Raw genomic sequence first — 23,238 nt, forward strand, 5'->3', positions numbered from 1 at the left:
TGAACCTAGTTTGAAAATGCTCCAAAATAAATAAAAAGAAAGTAAGTTTTTGCCATGATTATGTGAAGTCAAGAAAGTTTCTCCTGAATGGACTGAGTTGCTTAACTAAAATGTCATTAAGCATTAACATCCAGGACAAAGCGTTCAAATTGTTTGTTTATACTGTGGAGTTCTTCTGGCAATAAAAGTACTGTGGAAGCTCTGTGATTCAAAACCCCCATACACAACTCTAAAGTATGTGCACATGTGGAAATCTTCAGCTGTGGCATTTATGCTTCCATCAATTTGTTCTGGCCATGCAAAATGACTAACACTCAGATCAGTGGTGTAAATACCACCAAATTCATCACCAGAGGTCCACAACCAAAGCCCATTCAGAGAGTCATTTATTGACAACCAAAGGCTCCAAGTATAAATTCTGACATATCTCTGCTCCAATCACATTCTAAAAACATTATCAAAAAAGATCCCCCGGCCAATTCAAAATGCTCTGTCCATCACTTCAAGTGCACTGGCTTGGAGCTTGTGACTTTATAATGCACAAGGAGTACTCCATAGGAATTTTTACTGAAGCTGTGAACTAAGGCTGTACTCTTGTTAAGTGGCATCTATGTTAACTAGTTCGTTTTGCCTTTCCTGTAGACATTTTGACTGAAAAGGTGAAGTCATGGCTTTCTACAGTTGAATACTGAATACTAAACCTTCCAGTTTTTATTGTGATTCATAAACAGAGTGCAAGTCCATTTTAACATAAACCACTCTCCACCTGAACTGGATGAAATAATGCAAGGTTTCTTCCTGCTGTGAGCATATGCCAAAAATATTCAACACTATTGACTAAATTAAATAATTTACATTTTCAAGAATTTGCATTGGCCTGAGAGTGGCTATTTGGACAGGGCAGGCACAGCAAATGGAAAACTCTCCAAGGTTCTCCAGTTCCTAGATCTGACAGATCTGCTCAAGAAATCATCTTTATTCCACCTGTTAATATAAGTTAGGTTCTCTGGACTTGCTATCATAACACAGTATAATGCATTTGGATAGGGTACAATTGCTCTGTTTGCTTTGTTCACAATATTGAAACAGATAGAATTTGTCTGTGGCCCAAACAAAACTGAATCCCAACCTACCTAAGGAGATGTTAGGACAGATGACCAAGAGTCAAAGAAGTGGATATTAAGAAGTGCCTTCACGTAGAGTATTACGGAGCTAGAGATGTTTGGGCAGCAAATTCCAAAGCTGAAAGCTTTCAATGTCAAAACTATCCACATTAAAAGTTGCCTTAATGCTAGAAAGAGGGATGGGGGGGGGGGGGGGGGGGAGAGAGAGCAGGGAGCACCTGTTGGCAGAATTTCAGATGGTGACGAGGGGGCGTACAGGAGCGAGATAGATCAGCTGGTTGAGTGGTATCGCAGCAACAACCTTGCACTCAACTTCAGCAAGACCAAAGTGTTGATTATGGTAAGACGAAGGAACACACATTGAGGGATCAGAAGTGGAAAGGGTGAACAATTTCAAGTTCCTAGGTGACAATATCTGAGGATTAATCCTGAGCCCAAAATATTGATGCAATTACAGAGAAGGCATGACAGCGGCTATATTTCATTAGGAGCTTGAGGAGATTTGTTATGTCATCAAAGACACTCAGATTTCTACAAATGTAGCATGGAGAGCACTCTAACTGGCTGCCTCAACTTCTGGTATTGGGGGTGGGGAGGGCTACTGCAGAGGATCGAAATAAGCTGCACCCCAGCATCCAGGACATCTTCAAGGAGTGGTGCCTCAAAAAGGCAGTGTCCATCATTAAGGACCCCTATCACCCAGGACATACCCTCTTCTCATTTACAGCTGTTTATGTATTGCAATGTACTGCTGCCACAAAACGACAAATTTCACAACACATGCCAGTGATATTAAACCCAGTTCTGACCTGTTCTATTATGCATAACTCAGATGGTGTTGATTTAGCTGACACCAAAAGCTTGCAAGTCACCATGTACACAAGCTTGTGGGCAGCTCAGGGACATTAGAGAAACCAGCAATGTTGAGCATTCTCACATACTTCCTGCATACACACATGTAGATTTCCAACCATCCTCAGCAGCTGGGCATGCGGCTGCTGAAACTCCTCGGAGCGAAACAATACCACTCCACCATTCATGTAGATAACCACACAGATTTAACTCGGATGAGACGCCCTGACCTGAAACACAGATGCTGCAAGACCTGCTGAGTATTTCCAGCATATGCAATTTTGTTTGGATTTTAGAAAGTAGTTTTCATCATGGTTGCCTGTAATTATTTTAAAATTATTCACCCCACATTCCCAAATCACTTGTCTCTAGCAGCCTCTTCTAAATTCAGAGATTGAACACCCAGCCACTAACCACAGCCAACACTTACCCACAATGCATCATAATATGTGATCCCAGATCGGCCTCTACAGCCATCTGAGGATCCACCAATAGACAACCCTGTTAGGAGAACATCATACGCAATTCGAGTGATCACATTAGTACCAAATCAAATATAAAGTTACAGGTTTATTCAAGCAATTTTGACATGTGCAAACTGACTGTAGGAACGTCCTTCCTTTTCTTTGAATTTTAAAGAACACATTTGGAACACCAACAGTCTTATCAGTCTTGCTGTGAGTGTATCATTACAGCTTTGGCCTTTAGACTCCTTTGCAACTTAATGCTTCCAGTATTTTGCTGAGGAACTACTTTAAATGCCTGAGCAATGGAATGACATGAACCCAAAAGAACAATAGGGTTTGAAACCTTCAATCCCATTGCAAACAGAGATAAAGTATTAAATAAACAAACAGTTAAAACGTGTGCACAGATCATTTGCTCAGCATCTCCCTCCCTCCCTCCTTCTCTCTCTCTCTCTTCCCCCCCTTCCTGCCCATGAAGCTAAAAAGCTGTAAGATATTTACAAAGCACAATCAGGAACAATGTTCCCTGGAGGAAGGGTTGCCATGCCAGAAGATAAACACAATAATGGCTCCACACACCTTTCCTCTCTCTAGGGCCAAGGCAGATAAACAGGCTTGCACTGTTTTTAATCCTTGGGGGTTTACCAAAGAGATTAGACTGACAGAGCATTTCCCGGGTCTTTACTCATGCTGTTTCTACTCAACTATGTAAAAGCTTTGCAGAAACCAAAGGCACATCTTTCCTGTGCAAGGTTATGAAGATGTTAACTTTTGAATTCTAGTCACTGCTTACAGGATGTGGATATGAGAACAGACCACAGTTGGAAAACCTTCCAAACTTTTCTAAATTGTAATTCTGCGGGCAAAACTAATCCGCGCAGATCAGCTGTGTAATTTCAGAATTGCAAAGTCATTTGAGCCAAGAAGTTTTCTTCATGCTGAGGCTATGACAGCACCATTAATTTGAATTTTTAAACAATGGTGGAGCTGGTCTGGATCCCTTTCAATATTCTGAAATGGCCGTTGGTGTTTCACAGCTGGCAAGGCTCTAGAATGGCAGAACCACCAGGCAAACTGGCCACCAACCTTAAAACTGCACAGCAATATGCCAGAATGCTGTGGGGAAATGTAGTAAGAGTACAGAAACAAACACCGTATTGCCAACCAAGGCAGGACTTGTCACAGTGACGTCTCAACCCAATCTTAAATTATAATATTGGCTCACAATAGTAAAAAGGGAATTTACTGTGTATCCGCATGACTCTTCCAATCTTCTCCTCTTTATTCTCAAAAGTAAAACACAATTACCCAGTAATTACCTTCACTTCAGAGTGTTTTTGCATAATATAATCGAGTCTCCTTTTTTCCCATTTTTAAAAAATTGGACCTTTTTTCCCAGGCACGTTTTGTATTTTTTGTGATTGATGCAAAAAACGTTTGTTTCCAGCAAGGTCACCAGAGGTTTGGTTTCTGGGTAAGTACCAATGGTGCTCTGTGATCAACTGTAGGGACTTGGAGCTGCAGCACAGCACTTGATAATTACTCATACTGTATTGTCTTCCCTCTGGCCAGGGGCTGAGTTTACACTGAACCTCCAAAACAGGAATCCTGGGATCAGTAATCCGAGTCTAAATCCTTACCGCCTTGACATGTGTCAACATCCGTGATATATGCTGACATCAAACTGAGAATTTGCAAAAGTGATCTTTTGGTGAATTTGCCTCTCATCAGTTTCAAAGTATTTCTTGGTATGTGACAATCCTCCTTCATAATCTTGATCAGAGGAGTCACAGTCAAAATAAAGCCATTTCATCCTGAGCCACTTACAGTCTCTGAAAAAGATGATTATTTAAAAATTCTCACACTTATTTTCAAATCCCTCCATGACCTATCCTTTTCCTATCTCTGTAGCTTTCACACGTTGTCGCCATTCAATTTGGGCCTCGCTCGCATCTAACAATTTCTACTGTCACCAACTATGTTTTCAGTTTACTTGGCCCTTTGCACTGGGAAGTCCTTCCCTAATCCTCAGTGCCTCTCTGGTCTCCTTCCAATGTGCTCTTTAAAAGCTACCTTTATCAAACTTTCCGTCACCTGCCTGGCATCCTTCCAGTGGCTCACCGGTAAATGGTACTTACCGACCGGGCAATGCTCCTGCGAAAAACCTTAAATCACTTAGCCTACGTTAAAGGTGTTTTAAAGAGGTAAGCTGTAGTTGACCTAGTGAAATACAAGGAGCTTTAAAGAAAAGGCAGAAAACAAATAAATGTGCTTTACTAAGTAGGAATACTGTCATTACCATAAATACAGAAAACCTAGAATATTTGCAAAAAAAATCATGGACCTGCCAAGATAAAGATTCTTATTATGGAAACTTCCCCAAACTAAAGACATTATTCTGCCAAATAACGTACAGTGCCTGGATCATAGCAAAACCCATGAAGGAATATGTCTTAGGAAATAGAATCTCAGTTGGCTGTGTATGTGTTCGATGTTCTCCATGGACTGAGTGCTCTTGGCAATTTTCAGAACAGGAATGTCTCCAGTCACATACACCAGCATAGCAAACATGATTTTCTGCACATTTTATTTTCACTGAAGATTAGAGTACAATAGCAACAGCTAGTTGCCCGATAATTTGATGGGCGCCCTAAGTTATTTCCTCTATCATGCTACCTAGGAAGGCACCAAATTCAAACCTGAACTTATCCAGAGTTTGCTAATCCACAATTAGGATAGATGGCAGTGAGTCTCAAGGTGGTAACATCCATCATCAAGGATCCCCACCACCCAGGCCATGCTTTCTTCTCACAGCTGCAACTGGGCAGAAGGTACAGAAGCCTGAAGTCCCACATCAGGGATGCTACCTCCCTTCAACCATTAGGTTCTTCAACCAAACAGCACAACACTAATCACTATAGTATGGCATCACCATAACCACTTTGCAATCAAATGGACTTCTTTCTGCTTTGTGTTCTTTCTTGTAAAAATTGTGTCTAATTTACGTTTAAGTGATTACCACACAGGAAAGGCATTATGGGATGATGCAAAGGAACACACTATGCTGGCTAAACCGAGACACAAGAGATTCTGCAGATGCTGGAAAGCGGGTCTATGAAGGGAAATGTACAGTCAGCGTTTTGTGCCGAGACCCTTCATCAGAATTCTGAATTCCTCCAGCGATTTGTGTGCGATGCCGGAAAAACATTTTTCATATTGCAATTGAAGCAAATAGTCGTGGTATTTAAGGGGAAGCTAGTTAAGAGTATTAATAAGAAGAAACAAGCAATAATAATGACATGGTTTGATATAGGCTGGATCTACCTTTTGTGCATCTCTCCTGACATTTGCTAACTGGACTTTACATGAAAGTGTCCCATTGAGGAAAATCTACAGGCTCAAAACCTTAGTCATGTTACATTATAGCAATGACTACACTTCAAAAACAATTTGCCAGCTGTGAAGAGCATTGAGTGCATCACTGTGAAATCTCCAGGCCCCTTGTAAATGTGGTCAGATAATGAAATCTTTATCAACATTTATCCCTTAACCAGCATGTTTAGTTACATCTCTTATTCTCTGTGACACCACGCTGCCCAGATATTAGCTCCTGAATTTCCGCACACAAAATTACATACTTCAAACGTACTTCACTTGTCTACCCTGTCTTCACTTCATGTCCACAGACACAACACATTGACAAGAAACTACTAGAATAGCAAGTAGGAGCAGGAATCCTGCTCAGTTCTCTCCATTGTAAGCTAGGATGTTAAACACGGCTGCAATGCTTATTCATTGTTCTAGCTAATCAGCAACAAAATATAGATTGACGATATTTTTGCACCTTGAGGGTTCCCAGTCTGTATGGGTCAGTAGCATGCTCTGTAAACAGTTACATTATCAAGGGAAATCTACTTACTTACAAAATTTGTGCTCCGATTTAAAACTGAATTAATTACTGTCCAAATAACCCTTTGTAAGTATTGGCACAGAGTTGTGTTGATTACATTTTGATTTAATCATCAGATCTCATTCTCCTGCAAACAGCTGACAGAATTGTGATAACATGACAAAGAGCGAAATGTGATTTAGCTTTTCAGCTGTCACCTCAGTTTGCATAATGGTTGAAAGCAGACACTTCAAATAACAGAGGACTCACTCAAACCTGTGATAAGGAGACATTAGTGTTCAAAATTGAAATCAAGCTTTCAACCAACTAGCTTTTTTTTGTGTAGAAGTTCAGTTTTAGTTAAACCTATAATAATTTATTCAGCACATTCCCCTGGCTTCTTATTAGTCATATTTGTCATTTTGAGAGCCAAAGAAAATGGCAATATTTAGAAAACTTACATCTGGACCAATGCAGTTAATTAATCATTTTACACTATACTAGCAAACACACTTCACAAATACTTCCTTGGGTAGAAAGTGATCAGGGATGTTCAGAGGATGTAAAGGGTTCTAGATACATGTGGGTCCTCTTCTTCCAAGTTGCTCCAATTACCGGTAATACCTTTAACCCACAGTACTGCAGCCTTTATGTTTAAACAGATCGCGTGCTCAGGCAGACACCTGTGGTCTGCAAACAGGCCAATCTCAGGTAATAAAGGAGTTCCATTTTTACAGTTGACTAAGTCAATTTTGTGCATGACCTACACTGCATTCCATCTGCCACTTCTCCCTATCTGTCCAAGTTCTTCTACAGACACCCTGCTTCCTCAACATTATCTGCTCCCTATCTTTGTATCGCCTGCAAACTTGGCTACAAAGCCATCAAATTTGTCATCCACATCATTGACATGTAACATGAAAAATTACTAATAATAGAGAGGGAGAAGAAAAACTGGTTCTGCTGCTCAAAGGAATGAAGGTATGCCTGTTGGGCTTTTACATTTAATAGTATCATGGGAGTTGGTTCAAATGAAAGGGGTGACAAGGAGTCAGGCATTCTCAACCTGGTGACAGCCGATCTATTTGCTCTTACCTTTCGCCATCTCCTTGTCAGTTCCATTCCCAATCCAGCACCTAACTATAAAGGTTAAATGGCAATGGTTTACCTGGAACCAAAAGAGTCAACTGGTACTTCATTCCAAATCACTGTGTCCAGATGAAACCCAAATTCAGAAAAACTAAGATCTATTTAAAAAACATGAATTTCACATGCAATCTATTTCAGAAATCTTAATTGGAAAACTGCCATCTCACTCCCTACTGAAGAGATCAGAAATTGGAAATATATGTAGGTGGTGAGTAAAGAAAATGGGGAACAGCATTAGCAACAATCTAACTCCTTAAGTGGTCAAAGCAGTAAGCTTTGGGATACTGCCTACTTATACAGAGGGCAGCCATTACATAGGCTTGCTGCCCATTAACTGGATGGCATGTCTGTAAAGTGTAATCTTTATGATCTCATAGCTTACTATTATTAAACTGCCCACATCATTAAAAAAAATCTCTAAATATAAAGATTTGACAGAAATCTAAAATTAACAGCACTAAAAAATAATCATTGGTGCCATTCCAAAATGCCGAAATAATAAGGCTCTCAAACTCTGTCTGCAGGGAACTGTAAAGTACATGTCACCAGGAAAAGGGGATGCCTTGTCCCTTGACCTTTAAGAAATCACTGCTGCACTGAGAGACATTACTGTAATTGTGTTAGCACTGCAACCTGAGCTGACAGGCATTCTGTAGCTCTTAATGGTACCTTTAATTTTAATCAGACTGAAGAGGACAAGTGGGACCCTGGAGATGTCTCATTTTATAACGAGCTGCTTGTCATATTACAATGCGGCATAACACCAAACTGAACATTGAATTTTTGACATGCAACGTGGTCTCTTGAAGACATATTATACATTTAAAAGATATACCCAAGCATTAAGTAAGACTCAGATAGAAATCCTTCAAAGCAAGACTAACAACTTGTTTTTACATCAGATTAAATTAGGCCTTTGTTGTAGACTTTTGTAAACACAAGGGATTCTGCAAATGCTGGAAATCTTGAATAACACACAACAAAATGCTGGAGGAACTCAATATGTCAGGCAGCATTTATGGAGAGGAATAAAGAGCCAACTTTTCAGGCCGAGACCCTTCATCACGACCAGGGTTCTTTATTCCTCTCCATAGATGCTGCTTGACCTGCTGAGTCTAGATTTTTATATTGTTATATAGTACGCTTCTCCTTCCTCAACCCAATACAAAGCTCAGCTTTCACTATACATAATGCATCAGTTTTAATGAACTGTGTCTATACACATTTTCTTTAGTCATTGAATGTGAGGGCAAATATTCAGCACCAAGAGGTGGCTATATCATTTTAACAAATAAATGGAAGTTTCAACTTCCAAGGAGGTTAAAATCTATTCAGGCTTTGTAGGTAAAAATGCAGATTGGACAATCCTTGACAGGGGTTTGATTAACATATGAAAGTAGAAACAATGTGATTGGGTTGAGTTCCTCTGGACCTCTGGAGTGAGCAACAATTAACTGAAAATGATCAAAAGTAACTGTAGACTCAAGGGTGAAGTAACTGATTATCTCACTAAGACGATGAAATCACTAATATCGCTGTCTTAACCTATTTGTACTGATTGCATCAGCCACTTTCTTACCAGTATGACATCCTGGACAGCAGAAGCCTACTTTCACCTTTATTAGGTGTTCCCAACTTAGGGGTCCACAGACCCCTTGCTTAAAGGTATTGGTCCATGGCATAACAAAGGTTGGGAACCCCTGCTCTAGTTCAACATCAGCTAAAGCAACAGAATCTAATTTAGCTATAATTCACCCCATAGCTATATGTCCATATGCTTATTTTAAGGGTTATGAAGACCACTATACTAATATGCATTTTGTGGAAACAGCTATAAGTATTAAATACACTATAACTAAATACAGTTTCTAAACTCAGGAAAATAAAGTGCAATAGTGATAAAATCTGAATATTTCTGTGAATTCACATTATTTGGGGATCTGCCCCATATGGCTTTGTCTTTTGTTAATCATTTGGTTGGTAATAACACTCACTGGGATTTCAATGGTGTGTGCCCATAATGTGGGCACTCCACCAACTTTAACCAACAGATGTATTTACAGCCCATTACTGGTGTCAGAGAGAATGTATTTTGTTGACCACTAGGATTCATTCTGACTTTAGGAGCGTTAATGAAGATATGTAAAGATAGTAGTCTTGCAAAAGAACATTGATACAATATCATATCTCCCTGTGAGAATGTAAAATTAAGGAGGCACTGAAATAGCTTTTAAATTGTTCCAAAATGAACTTTAAAGGAGGAAAATTGTTTTCCCCTTTGGAGACAGCCAGGGAGAAGTGAAGGAGCACAGCTGACATACTGACAGAAAAAGAGCATAATTCTGTTTCCTTGGACTTTGAACCATGCTGAGTTAACTATAAAGCTGAAATGCTTACTGATGAATGGATTTATGCAAAGGAGAAAACTAACACAAATTGTAAGCAATGTGGTCCCTCTTCCCAATAGGTTGGCACAGCTGGCATAACTATACTCCAGCTGGCAACACTCTCACCAATGCAGTGATTGTAAGCTCATATTGTACTCTACAAACCTATTTGACAGTCCAATGCAGTACTGAGAGAGTGCTGCTCTGCTGAAGGTTGTGACTTTTGAACAATACATTAAATGGAGGTCTGTCCAGTTTCTCAGGTAGGTATGAAAGATCATAATTTGGGAATAGTCCCAGGGTTCTGGGCAATATTCATCCTGCAGTCAGTGTCACTCAAGAACAGACTACCTGATCTATATCACATTACTGTTTGTGAGAGCTTGTTCTTCCTTTGATTGCAGCTATGCCCTCACTAATAAACAGGAGCTTCAAAACATTTACTACACAGAAACAAGAATAACTTTTACAACCTTTGAGCCTGTTCCATAATTCAATTAACTTTATTTACTTGAACTAGTTTAGATTCATAGAGTACAAGAGTACAGAAACAGGCTCTTCATCTCATCTAGTCCATGCCAACCTGATTTTCTACCTTGTCCTAAATACCTGCACCAGACTATATCCCTCCAAACACCTTCTAATCATGTACCTTAAAATAACTTTAAAACAATCTATTTAAAGTTTACATTGAAACAGCTACTCTAGGAGAACGTGTCAGATTTCCACAACTCATAAAAGCAGCAAAATGTTTCAATATACTGTTAACCTTTTCAACAGAAATCACACAGTTTGAAATAGGCCACTGTCCCTCAGATCCAGAATGCCTTGCTTGCACCAGGGATTTGTGGGTTCTGGGGTGGCCGATGAGGTCAACATGGAAACCGTGGATTCTTCCACAGACGAGGCAGATGACTAATAGGGTAGCTAATTTTAGAGGTGGTGCACTCTTCTGCTGCTTAGGTAGGGCTTCTGTGTGCTCTTGAAGCATGTCCTTGAGATCCTTAATACCATTCAAATGCTTCTTTGCCATGGAGCAGTCAAGGGCCAGATAGTCATAGGTGTCAATAATTTTTTTTAAGGAAGCTTTATTTTGAATCATTTTCTCTATTTGTCTGTTAATTCCCCTACATGGGAGAAACTGCAATGAAGTGTGTGCTCCGGGAAACTGGGGTTGAGCATTCGAATGACATGGCCAGCCTAGGGTTGCTGACCAAGAATAACTAGTGTTTCAAAGCTGGGAAGGGGATGGATGTTGGCAGTGAATTTGTGATGACAACACTGGTGATATTTCTCCAATGTCTTGATATGCCTGGTGTAGATGGTCACGTTCTCAGAGGCAAGTAGGAGGGCAGTGACCACTACCACTTGGCAGGCTTATACAGTGAAGTTGCTTGAACTCATAAACTTGCATGTTAAACACATGCACTCATTTCAGAATTTCCCTCACTATTGTTGTCGGAATAAAGCTCGAGGCCACAGTACAGATGATAAAGCTTATGTTTATGTTTGCATGCTCCTTTAGTTGGAGCAATGCTAGCTTTAGCAAGTAAAATGGCTGCAGTTTAATGGCAATTGACAAACACAGCGTTCAAAACATGCCACACAAAATTCAAACGTAGCATTAATTGGGCAGGGTCTGCGTGATAAAGATTAAATAGCACTGTTAGCTGCCAAAAGAAATATCACACCAAAAATATCAAAGTCAGGGATATCTTCCTTATCCAATATCCTTCCATTTATTACACAATGCATTCCATGTTAGCTGTCTTGATTTGATGGCAGCAGGCAAGGTAAATATGACAGCATTACTGATTCCAGAAATGCAAAGAACCTCACAGACAAGATGATTTTCTCCATGACTCAGGTGGCAGCAATGTAAACACTACCTTTGAGCTTTCCAAGCATGTAAATACTCAGTTCCTACATTACTATACTGGCCACACTTCAAAAGATCTTTCAATTACTGTAAAGGACTTTGGGATATCCTGAACAGCACTAAATAAATGCTCGTCTTTCTTTCTTCATGAAGGAGCCATCCTACAGTTACCAATGGTGTTTTCTCTTATCTATCATGCCAGACTGTTTTCGGGAATCAGGAAAACATTATTCAGCAATTCAGCCAGACTGGGTCATTACACAAGAACTCTTTTTTCATAACAAGGTTCTGCTGTATAAATTCAGCTCAAAGCAGTCCTCCAGTTTCTCTGCCTCTTCTAGGTCCCCAGGGCAAACAGAGGTGCAGTTGCACTGTGCTAACAACAGGACTGATGAAATACCTTGAAAGATAAACAAACAAACAAAGTGCACACTCCATTTCCTGTTGAAATGGGCATGAAATAGGTCTGATTTCAAACTATTCATGTCTGTTTGTGATCCAGGCTACAGCTTTAACTCTGAAACTACCCAGGTCAAACAACTATATCTTTAACATTATTATTTAGAAATCTCACCCACCTCCGAAGAAATTCACCATCCATGAGGGATTCACCAACAAATGAGTTGTAATCATGCAAAATATTGGTTAAAATATTAACATTGTTAAGGAATAACAGTAATAAGTTTATGGCCCTAATTACTGAGAGATTAATGCACTAATCAACATAATGGAATTGATTTCACCTTGAGTTTGCGCCATGTTAATATGAACAATTGCCAATGAGTCGTCTTCAAAACCAGCAGAAATCCCAGAGATGTTGGGCAGTAAGGAAGCGCAGTGGTTAGCACAACGCTTTACAGTACCGGTGACTGGGGTTCAATTCATGCCGGTAAGGAGTTTGTACGTTCTCTCCACGACTGCATGGGTTTCCTCCGGGTGCTCTGGTTTCCTCCCACAGTCCCAAACTTGGTAGGTTAGTTGGCCATTGTCCCATGATTAGGCTAGGATGAAATCGAGGGAACTGCTGGGCGGCATGGCTCAAAGAGCGTATTCCATGCCGCATCCCAATATAAACAAACAAATAAATAAATGCTGGGCGATTTCGATCAATTTTAGTTATAATTAGCTGCACAAAATCCGAATGCTAGTAAAAGAACACAAGAGCAACATAACAAGTATCTTTTTTTTCATTTAGGATTAGATGGTCAACTTTCTCACGAATTTCAGAAACATAGTTTCATCGCACCTCCAATTTTCTATCTGCAAACTAATACATAGTAAAATGTTTCAAATTAAAATAAAATGAAAACCAATGCACAGGTAATTCACTAAGAATGGAAAAATAACCTTGTACATTATTACAGAGGTGATTTATCAGGTCAAATACTCTGCAGTTATAATCCAAACATTACAAACCCTGTGTACTTATTAACAACAGGTGCAAACTATTTACCCCCACCCCCAAACACAGAGAGGAAAAACATATGATGTTATGTTACTTACTTGCAGGTGAAGGAGTACTGTAGCCACTGACTGGAAGCTGGTGTTGCAATCCATTTATAGATGGTGGTGAAAGGCCCCCGAGGACCGGTGGGAAGAAGAATGGATAATGGGGCACTGGATAGCCATTTACATGTCCATTACCAGGTGGCGTGCACGAACTGCTGTTGGTTGACATGATGACGCAAGGCGCGTTGGGTCGTTCTTTATAAGTGCACAATGAACAATCAGCGCATCAAACAGGAGAAACGCCCAGAGAAACTCAAGGCAAAGCTAGCCTTTCTTGCAAAACTGTTCTCGGAAACACAGTGTTCACATCAAGAAGTGTATAAACCAGTAATTCAAATATAAAAAACTTTAAAAAGGCAGTCTGTAATCCTTATGGATAGCAAGCTTGATAGTCCGTAAAATCTATCCAAGTGCTGTCTTAGCGCGCATTGCAGCTGAACTCTGTAGGAAACCGCTCTTCAAGATTTCGGAGATTTCTTGAGCAGGCCGCCTTCTCCACTAAATCTGGGCCAGATCGAGTGTGCTGGCACTGGAAAAGAGCACAACTGTAAGTCCAGAGGAAAACAGGAAATAGCCACAGCTTTAAAGTTAAATCAAATGGTAGAAAAGGCAGGCAGAATCATCTGGGGCATCGAGTTAGGGAGGAGAGCAGCTCTTGTATGTGCATAAATGTGTGGGCCTTGTGAAGTTGCGTTACAGCATTTAGAATAATTGCGCCTTTTGTTCTGAAACATTTGAGTTCCAGACCTACCGCATGCAAATTAAAAATGTGCGTAAGTTGAATGGGGATGCTTGAAATAGTAGAAATTCATATTAACCACTCCCCTCCATGAACTTATTGTTGGTATGATATACAAGCAGCAATATTTTTCTTGCAGCATGCAGAATGCATAATTGTTTTCTAAAGCAATTTAATGTCCAGTGGCATTAAATTGTGGGACATTTTTAAATCTTACTAAACTGATTCAATATATGCTATATTTTCCCTTGTTTAAAGGAACTTTTCTTTTAAAAAAAATAGATTACAGAAATACCCAATTTGTGTAACAACTTAAATTCTAGTAATGAATATAGGAGCTTATACCCAAGCCATTAGCTATATAAACTTACTTGTGATTATTGATCAATTTCTAACAGAAGAGAAAACCAGCATTTCCATGCCAGAGTCCCTCTTCCACTAGCTGCTCACACACAGATCAAAGGTGTCCGTAACTGAAATATGAAGCTCTCTCACAGTTCACAATGACCAGTATTGCTAGTAATTGAGGGGAAGTGCAACAAAAGCTGTTCAACAGCAGGGTTGACAGGATCTGAAGTGGCCAGACCAAGGTAACCTATCCTTGTCAGGCAGTCAAATAGAATGACAAAGGCAGAGAATGCTGCCACTTGACCCATTGAGCTTACATTGACTCTTTAAAAGTGCAATCAAGTTCTTCTCTGTAACCCTACAATATTCTTCAAGTATTCTCCTACACGCTTCTCAAATTTACTAATGGATTTGCATCCACCATCCTTTAGTTAGTACATGTCAGATCAGAACTTGCTGTATGAGAAGACTTCAAAATCAATTGCTCTTTTGGCAATTATCTTAAGCCCTACACTTTTGATTACTGATCCTTCAACAGGTGGAAACACTTATCTTAAATCTCCATTTAGCCATTCCTGTTTGAGAGAAGAGCTAATTGACTGCCTTGTTCCACAGCCTGGAGACACAAGAGGCTGAAGATACTGGAATACAGAACAGAAAAAAACAACAAATTCTTGGGGAACTCAGCATCTATGGAGGGAAATGTTTGAGGTTAGAGTGCAACATGGTAGCATAGCGGTTAGTGTAACATTATTACAGTGCCAACTGTACAATCGGGGTTCAATTCCCACTGATGTCTGTAAGGAGTTTGTAACTTCTCCCTGTGGCAGTGTGGGTTTCCTCCGAGTGCTCCCGTCTCCTCCCATGAGTTAGGGTTATTAAGTTGTAGGCATGCTGTGTTGGCACCAGAAGCATGGCAACACTTGTGGGCTACCCCCAGCAGTGTGTTGGTCCTTGACGTAACCAATACATTTCTCTGTATGTTTCAATGTACATGTAACAAATAAAGATAATCTTTTTAAAAATCTTCATCTTCATCTGGACTGGCAAAGTGTCTCTACCCAAAACATCATTTTCCTCTATGGCTACTGCTTGGCCTGCTGTCTGTTTTTGCTCTACAGGCTGGTCATTTTCTCTTTACATTAATCATGAGAACACATATATGGCATAAAACAGTTCATTTCACACAAGATTTTAATGCTTTTTCTAATTAATAATGGAGTGAGCCACGGTTTTAAAAGATGAATTACATGGAATATCAGCTTAAAATCACATAAGAACAAAAGAAGAATTTGACCAGTACCCAATATAGGGTGCCTCCATATCATTCAAACATTCTTTATTCCACGTTGAAGTAGGTCACATTTGCAAATATGGCTATAAAATTTCCATTCCAATTAATTCCTGACCACTAAATTCAGAACCAATGCAAGGTGACTCCCATGACAAGAGATTTTGCAGATGCTGGAAATCTTGAGTAACACATACAAAATGCTGGAGGAACTCAGCAAGTCAGACAGCATCAATGGAGAGGAATAAACAGTCAATGTTTTGAGCCAGTCCTGACGAAAGGTCTCAACCCAAAACATTTAATGTTTATTCCCCTCCATAGATGCTGCCTGACCTGCTAAGTTCCTCCAGCATTTTGTGTGTGTTGATTTATATTCTGCACTCTACTGAATGTCCATTTTCATTGGAAGTTTATAAAGCAAATTGATTTACAAATGTAACCCATAGGAGATTAAAGGCATGCATGAATAGTTGCTGGAAATTTAGCATAAAAGAGAATGTTGTAAATAGATCAGAGAACATAGGCCACTTCTGATATGAACTGGAAAGGCTGAATATCTGAAATAGTTTTCAGCCTATTGTGTTTCGCTCTGATCATCTCATTATAGGAAGGATACGGAAGCTTTAGAGAGGGTGCAGAGGAGATTTAACAGGATGCTTCTTGGATTGAGAACATGTCTCATGAGGATAGGTTGTGTGAGCTAAGGCTTTTCTCTCTGGAGCATAGGAAGATGAGAGGTGATTTGACAGAGGTGTACAAGATGATAAGAGGTATAGAGTGGAGAGCCAGCGTCTTTTTCCCAGGGTGGCAATGGCTGATATGAGAAGGCATCATTTTAAGGCGATTGGAAAAAAGTACAGGGTGGATGCCAGAGGCAGGTTTTCAGTATAACTTTGGCAGAGCAGTGGAAGAGGCCAAAAACAAAGAGCTAAGGGAGTAAGTGGGAAGAAGAATTAGTGAGAGCAACTGTAAACTCAGGGTCGCTACTGCAGATGGAATGGAAGAATTCTGAAAATCAGTCAGCCAATTTGATGTCTCCATTGTAGAGAAGGCCACATCATGCGTACTGACAGGAGTACACTAAACGAGAAGGGAAACAAGTGACTTGCTGCTTCACCCAGGAGGAGTGACTGGGTGCTTGGATGGTGAAAAAGGTGAACAGGTGAAGCATCTCCTGTGGTTGTATGGGAAAGTTTTGTGAGAAGAGGAGTGGGCGATAGTGGTGATGAATGATCCAGGGAGTTAAGGGGTGAACAGTCCATTTGGAATGCAGAAGGGGAAAGGGAGTTGAAAATATGTCTGGTGATAGGATATGTTGTGGAGGATAACCTCCTGAATGCAGAGGCAGGGGTATAGGGATGGTGTGCTGCTGTGGAAAATAAAGGCAAGGGCAACTCTTACTTTGCTTTGGGTGGGAGGAAAGGTGGTGAGAGTCTACATGCAGAAAATGTTTTATGAGAGTCCTGACAACTATGGTGGACCAGAAAAGACAGTTAAGGAAGAATTATGACATACAGAACTGTATGGAAGTATCTTCATCAGAATAGATTCAAGGGACCCACAGAAACTGGGATAAAGGCATGCAGTTCATTTCAGAAGGATGGGAAGTAGTATGGTCACAACTGCTGTGGGAATCTATGGGCACAAAATGAATATTTGTACTTAAAACCTATGCCCTGAGGAGAAACAGCAGTCAAAGGGATGAAGAAGAATCATGTGAAAAAGAAAGCAGAGGCTAAATTGGCAGCAAAGGTGGTGAAATGCTCAAGTTTGTGTGAAGCTAGAAAGTAATCATCAGTGTATTGGAAAAAGAGGTGATGGAGAGAGCCAGAGGGCAATTGAAACAAGGACTATCAAATCGATTGCAAAAATGTGGTGAGTGCACATGTGGCCAATTGATCGCATGGTAAATTGATTGGGTCTCCTATGTGCAAAGGACTCTGTTTTGGGTGCCAGGTTTCGAGCGTGTACACGCCTTTCATCTCAGCAGGCCTGGTTTGTAGCTCCCACACTGTAAATTGCCCTGCGGGTCTGTTACTAACATGACTCAGTAGTCATTGTTCTTGCCCCACAGATACGTCACGTGTTCCAAATAGCCACAAAGAGATAGGCATACTTTTTTATTGCAGGTTATGTTTGTGTGCAGCCTGTCTAGTCATGGGCATAAAGCTATAGCAAGAACAATAGAGGGAACAATTTCCTATCACATCTTCTTGTTGTTCGTTTTTGTACCTTGTGGCGCATCGGGTGGCATTTTTTGCTGTATCCTTAGCATTTGTGTTTTTTACGAGGAGTTGCTAGCTCAATGCTCAACCCAGCACGGATGGAAAGTGTGCAAGAAGCAGACCGGACCATTTGCCTCGAAGTCCGGTGCTGATGCCACTACACCACCAGCAGGATCACATATCACATCTTGAGGATAATCAAAAATATACAATGAAAAATCAATCAGTATTATCAGCAATGAGATGGGTAATTTCTTTTTAAAAAAATTTCTATAAAGCCATGTGTAGTTCTATGCGAACCTTACAGGCATAAATGTGCTTGATTCTCTCAAATGCCACACAAAATAATAACCAGGTTGTTGAATGACATGTTCCCATTTTCAACATGATTATCATGTACTCTAAAAATGGCAGATTTGTAATTTTCAAATTGGGGGTATAAAACCTGTCAATGGCTCACTTTCAAAACATTTTACTATATTCACTTAATCTAAACTCTTTATTTTTCTACTTGAAATACAGTGGATTCTAGTTAATTGGGACATATCAGGATAAGTACATTCTGGCTCAATTAGCTGAAGTTTCATGGAAATAGTTAAAGAGTATAAGGAAGGCAAACTATTGTTTAACTAAGTGACAATTTATGTATTTAAATGAAATACAGAACAAATTAGAACACTACCAATACAATGACAGTACGACAAAACTGTATATTAGTTCCAAATAGTTATCAACATTGGAATTCATCCAGTGTACACTGCCGTGGTCTTTTGATTGATTTTAAATGAACAAAATTAGCAAAGACACCTATTGCAGATAGTGGACAGCCTTCATACAATGCTTTAGATGACTGCATCCTTCAAATCTTCATTTCCATTGTAACATTCTAGATGATTGTTGATACCTTAAAATTCTTTGTAGTTGTGAACTTGCTGAAGTAATGAAATCATTTCATTTTTAGTCCCAGACATTTCTCTCAACTCCAAGCCTGAAGGCTTGAAACCGCAATGAGCAAAACAATTCTAAATTATCTTACTGCTTATTTCTCACCAACTATCAGTGACAACAATCACTGCTTTTTGAACACAAACATCAGCAACTGATGCTATTTAAAAACTGATCGCTCTAAGCACGGTGTAGTGTCTAACGGCCACGCAAGTGCACACGACCGACACCTATTGGAAACTGTTCGGCAACAGTTTGCTGCCCTATTTAAGCGACATAGTGTCCCAAATAAACAAAAGGAATCCAGGCTATTTTGCGTTGCCCCAAATAAACAGCTGCCCTGATTAACTGATGGCCAAATTAACCATAATCCACTGTATTTTTTTCTTGATTTTTGACAAATCATGGAACACATTTAGCCACTTTTAAAGATGTTTCTTTAAAAAAAAAAATTGAATATAAGCTTCTCTTGTGTTCAATTTCAATATGAAGTGCAGTGGTTCTCACTGGGGGTTATTTTGCCATTCTATCATCCACAGTGCTGTAGAGGACCATAAGACATAAGAAGCAGAATTAGGCCATTTGGTATTATCAATTATAACTGCTGTTGATTTGTTTAGAATACTAAAGTGCTTTCATGCTGACTAAGGCTGCATTGGACTCCATCATAGGGATATGCACGCATAATTTGATAATGTCCTGCGTTGGGATGTTACATTTTGTTTCAATTCAGTGACCACTTTATCAGGTACACCTGTACACCTGCTTGTTAATGCAAATATTTAATCAGCCAATATCGTGGCAGGAACTCAATGCATAAAAGCATGCAGACATGATCAAGAGGCTTAGTTGTTGTTCAGACCAAACATCTGAATGGGGAAGATGTGTGACTTTAACTGTGGAATGATTGTTGGTGCCAGATTGTTGGTTTGAGTATCTCAGAAACTGCTGATCTCCTGGGATTTTCACACACAACAGTCTCTAGAGTTTACAGAGAATGGTGCATAAAACAAAAAAAAAATCTAGTGAGCTGCATTTCTCAGTGAGTGAAAATTTAATGAGAGAGGTCAAAGGAGAATGACCAGGCTGGTTCAAGCTAACAGGAAGGCAATAGTAACTCATATAACCACACGTTACAACAGTGGTGTGCAGAAGAGCATCTCTGAACACACAACACATTAAAACTTGAAGTGAATGGAATACAGCAGCAGAAGACCATGAAGTACCCCATAAAGTGGCCAGAGAGTAGAATAAAGTGGTGACAGATGGGATCATGCCTTAGGACCACTGAACATTAGCCAATCAACTGCTTAATTAAGCTAGCTGCTGATGTTAATAGGACAATGTTGTATCTTATATCCACTCCACTTCAATACTATCTCAATATTAAACAGCAATGATAAGAGAAGCAGCACCAATGTAAAAAAATAATTCTTAAACTGCATCTCTGACATAATCATTTAGCCTTAAACACAGTGGAACCAGTCATGAGGCTGGACAGGTTGAATCACCTGGACTGAGGACATAGAGGGAAATCAGGTGGGGATGACTGTACTATGTGGCAGAAAAATTAGGCTCGCTCCATTATGAGAATGCATTTCTCTCCATTCAGTTGCCTCTAAAACCTAGTATACAACACAGTTGTAGAAAATTCTATCCTTGTACTTGATATGTTCACATGTTGCTCAGTCATCCCTCTTTAATTCCAAAGCAACATACCATGTGCTGGAGGGACTCACTGGGTTGGATAGTATCTATACAGGGAAATGGAAGTTGATGTTTCCAGTTGAAACTGTTCCATTTGCCTCCATAGATGCTGCCTGGCCCGTTGAGGGTTGCTCCAAATTCCAGCATCAGCAGTCATTTAAATCCCTGTTTATCCAAAAATATTTATACAACTTGGCTGACTCTGTGGTTAAGAAGGGGTACAGTGTATTGGCCTGCATCAATCGTGGAAATGAATTTAGGAACCGAGAGGTAATGTTGCAGTTATACAGGACCCTGGAGTACTGTGCTCAGTTCTGGTCACCTCACTACAGGAAGGATGTGGAAACCATAGAAAGGGTGCAGAGGAGATTTGTAAGGATGTTGCCTGGATTGGGGAGCATGACTTATGAGAATAAGTTGAGTGAGCTCAGCCTTTTTTCCTTGGAGTGAAGGAGGATGAGACCTGATAGAGGTGTACAAGATGATGAGAGGCATTGATCATGTGGATAGTCAGAGGCTATTTCCCCAGGGCTGAAATGGTTGCCACAAGAGAACACAGGTTTAAGTTGCTGGGGAGTAGGTACAGAGATGTCAGGGGTAAGTTTTTTTTTACGCAGAGAGTGGTGGAGTGCGTGAAATGGGCTGCCGGCAATAGTGGTGGAGGCGGATACGATGGGGTCTTTTAAGAGACTTTTAGATAGGTACATGGAGCTTAGTAAAATAGAGGGCTATAGGTAAGCCTAGTAATTTCTAAGGTAGGGACATGATTGCCACAACTTTGTGGGCCAAAGGGCCTGTATTGTGCTGTAGGCTTTCTATGTTTCTAACTATAAAAAGGTGGATATACAGTCCTGTGCAAAGGCCTGAAGTTTAAAACTTTTGCACAGTACTGCAGTAATTTTATGTATTGCACTGTACAGCTGCCACAGAAAAAAAATTTCATGACATATATGAGTGATGATAAACCTGATTCTGATATGGGTCTCTGTTGTGGACTGAGAGTGGGAAGGGGGCAGGGAGAGGGGAATCATGGTTAGAATATTTTCGCAATGTCCTATTATTTTAGAACTAAGATTAGGCACAAAAACAAAAAGTTAACCCAATCTGCAGTTGGTTTAGAAGCAAGTGGATCATGAGATAATCCAATGTGTTCCCCAACTGGACGCAGCCAGATTCAGTTCTCAATGTTGACTAGCTGACTGATCTCATCTGGAATATTGGCTGGTATATTGCAACCAATTTCGATGTTGCAGAACAAAGGGGAGGATTTTTAAAATTTCATTTAGAGATACAGTCCAGCCCAACAAGCCTGTGCTGCCAAATTACACGCATGTGGCCAATGAACGTTTTTGGAACACGGGAAGAAACCAGACCATCTGAAGGAAAGCCATGTGGTCAAAGGGAGAATGTACAAACTCCCTACAGACAGAAACAGGAATTCAAATTGGGTCACTGGAGCTGTAAAAGCATAACACCGACCGCTACATTACCATGCTGCTCATCAACCAAGATTTCCATTCCTCTCCAGTGATTTGGACAAAACAATAGCTATATTCAGTGGGGTAAAATATCGTGCTCTTACTGTAATTTCACAAACAGTGTATGTTGATCCACTTGAAGAAAGGCTCCAGCAGGTAAACGATGCCTGTAAAATCTCATTCTAGAATAAAGTCATTGCCTTCAGGGCAGCAAGAGTGCAGGAAAAGAAATGGCAAGCAGAAAAAAAAGCGAGTAGTGTTTCATTTTTTTGTACTATATTAAATCTGATTCCCAGACCAGTCACACAGGAATTACATCAGAGAATATTGCAGACATTACAGTAATTGGCCAAAACAAAACCATAATGAGCATAGTTAAAAATATTCTTACAAACAAATGTTAATACAGTTATCATTATACGTGACCTTCCTTCCCTAAATAATTCAATTTTCTTTCCCATTTTGGCCTTCTTGATCTGTCCTAGAGCAGCATTCTTTCCCATGATTTGATTTAACAGTTTGGGAGATCGTGTGCACAAATGGTTGCTAAGTTTCCTCCATAGAAAATGAGCTGATGTTATGGAGCTACATAACTGTTGCTGGTTAAATTACTTGCCTGAAACAGCTGGATATTGCAAAGGTTAACTCACCATTCAGGTCCCACAGAATAATATTAATACAGGTTAAACACACAAGACTATTACTTTACTACACTACAGAACAATGTTGCCATATACGAAGGAAAAAGCTTCTCAGTGTACACGACTGACAGGCCAAGGTCTTCAAAGTTCAAAGTAAATTTATTATCAAAATACATATATGTCACTATATACAATCCTGACATTCATTTTCTCGCAGGTATACTCAATAAATCCAATAACCATAATAGAATCAATGAAAGGCCGCTTCAACAGGGCAGACAACCTGTGTGCAAAAGACAATAAACTGTGCAAATAAAAAAAAGGAAAAAATAAATAAGTAATAAGTATTGAGAACATGAGATGAAGTGTCCTTGAAAGCGAGTCCATTGGCTGTGGGAACAGTTCAGTGATGGGGCAAGTGAAGTTGAGTTAAGTTATCCGCTCTGGTTGATGATTGAAGGGTAATAACTGTTCCTGAACCTGGTGTGGGTTCAGAGGCTCCTGTACCTTCTTCCTGATGGCAGCAGTGTGAAAAGAGCACGGCCTAGATGGTGGGGGTCCTTAATGATGGATGCTGCTTTCTGTGACAGCGCTCCATACAGATGTGC

At 40.0% G+C, this 23,238-nt stretch overlaps 1 protein-coding gene across 7 annotated transcripts in view; it reads right to left on the bottom strand.

The window, feature by feature from the left end:
• The window catches only part of raraa (retinoic acid receptor, alpha a), a 397,838-nt gene that overhangs the window by 180,181 nt on the left and 194,419 nt on the right, over positions 1–23,238 (bottom strand). For 5 of the 7 annotated variants that reach the window (XM_073071422.1, XM_073071424.1, XM_073071421.1 and 2 more), the window contains one exon: positions 13,251–13,785. The exons of 1 other annotated variant lie outside the window; for it this stretch is intronic. In XM_073071422.1, coding sequence (XP_072927523.1) covers positions 13,251–13,425 — 175 coding nt within the window. In that variant the 5' untranslated portion in view covers positions 13,426–13,785. Of the gene's footprint in view, positions 1–13,250; positions 13,786–17,866; positions 17,890–23,238 lie in introns of those variants that run through there. One more of the 7 variants, XM_073071426.1, reaches the window with a different exon arrangement.

Source organism: Hemitrygon akajei, chromosome 18 (assembly GCF_048418815.1).
Source record: "Hemitrygon akajei chromosome 18, sHemAka1.3, whole genome shotgun sequence".
Lineage (NCBI taxonomy): Eukaryota > Metazoa > Chordata > Chondrichthyes > Myliobatiformes > Dasyatidae > Hemitrygon > Hemitrygon akajei.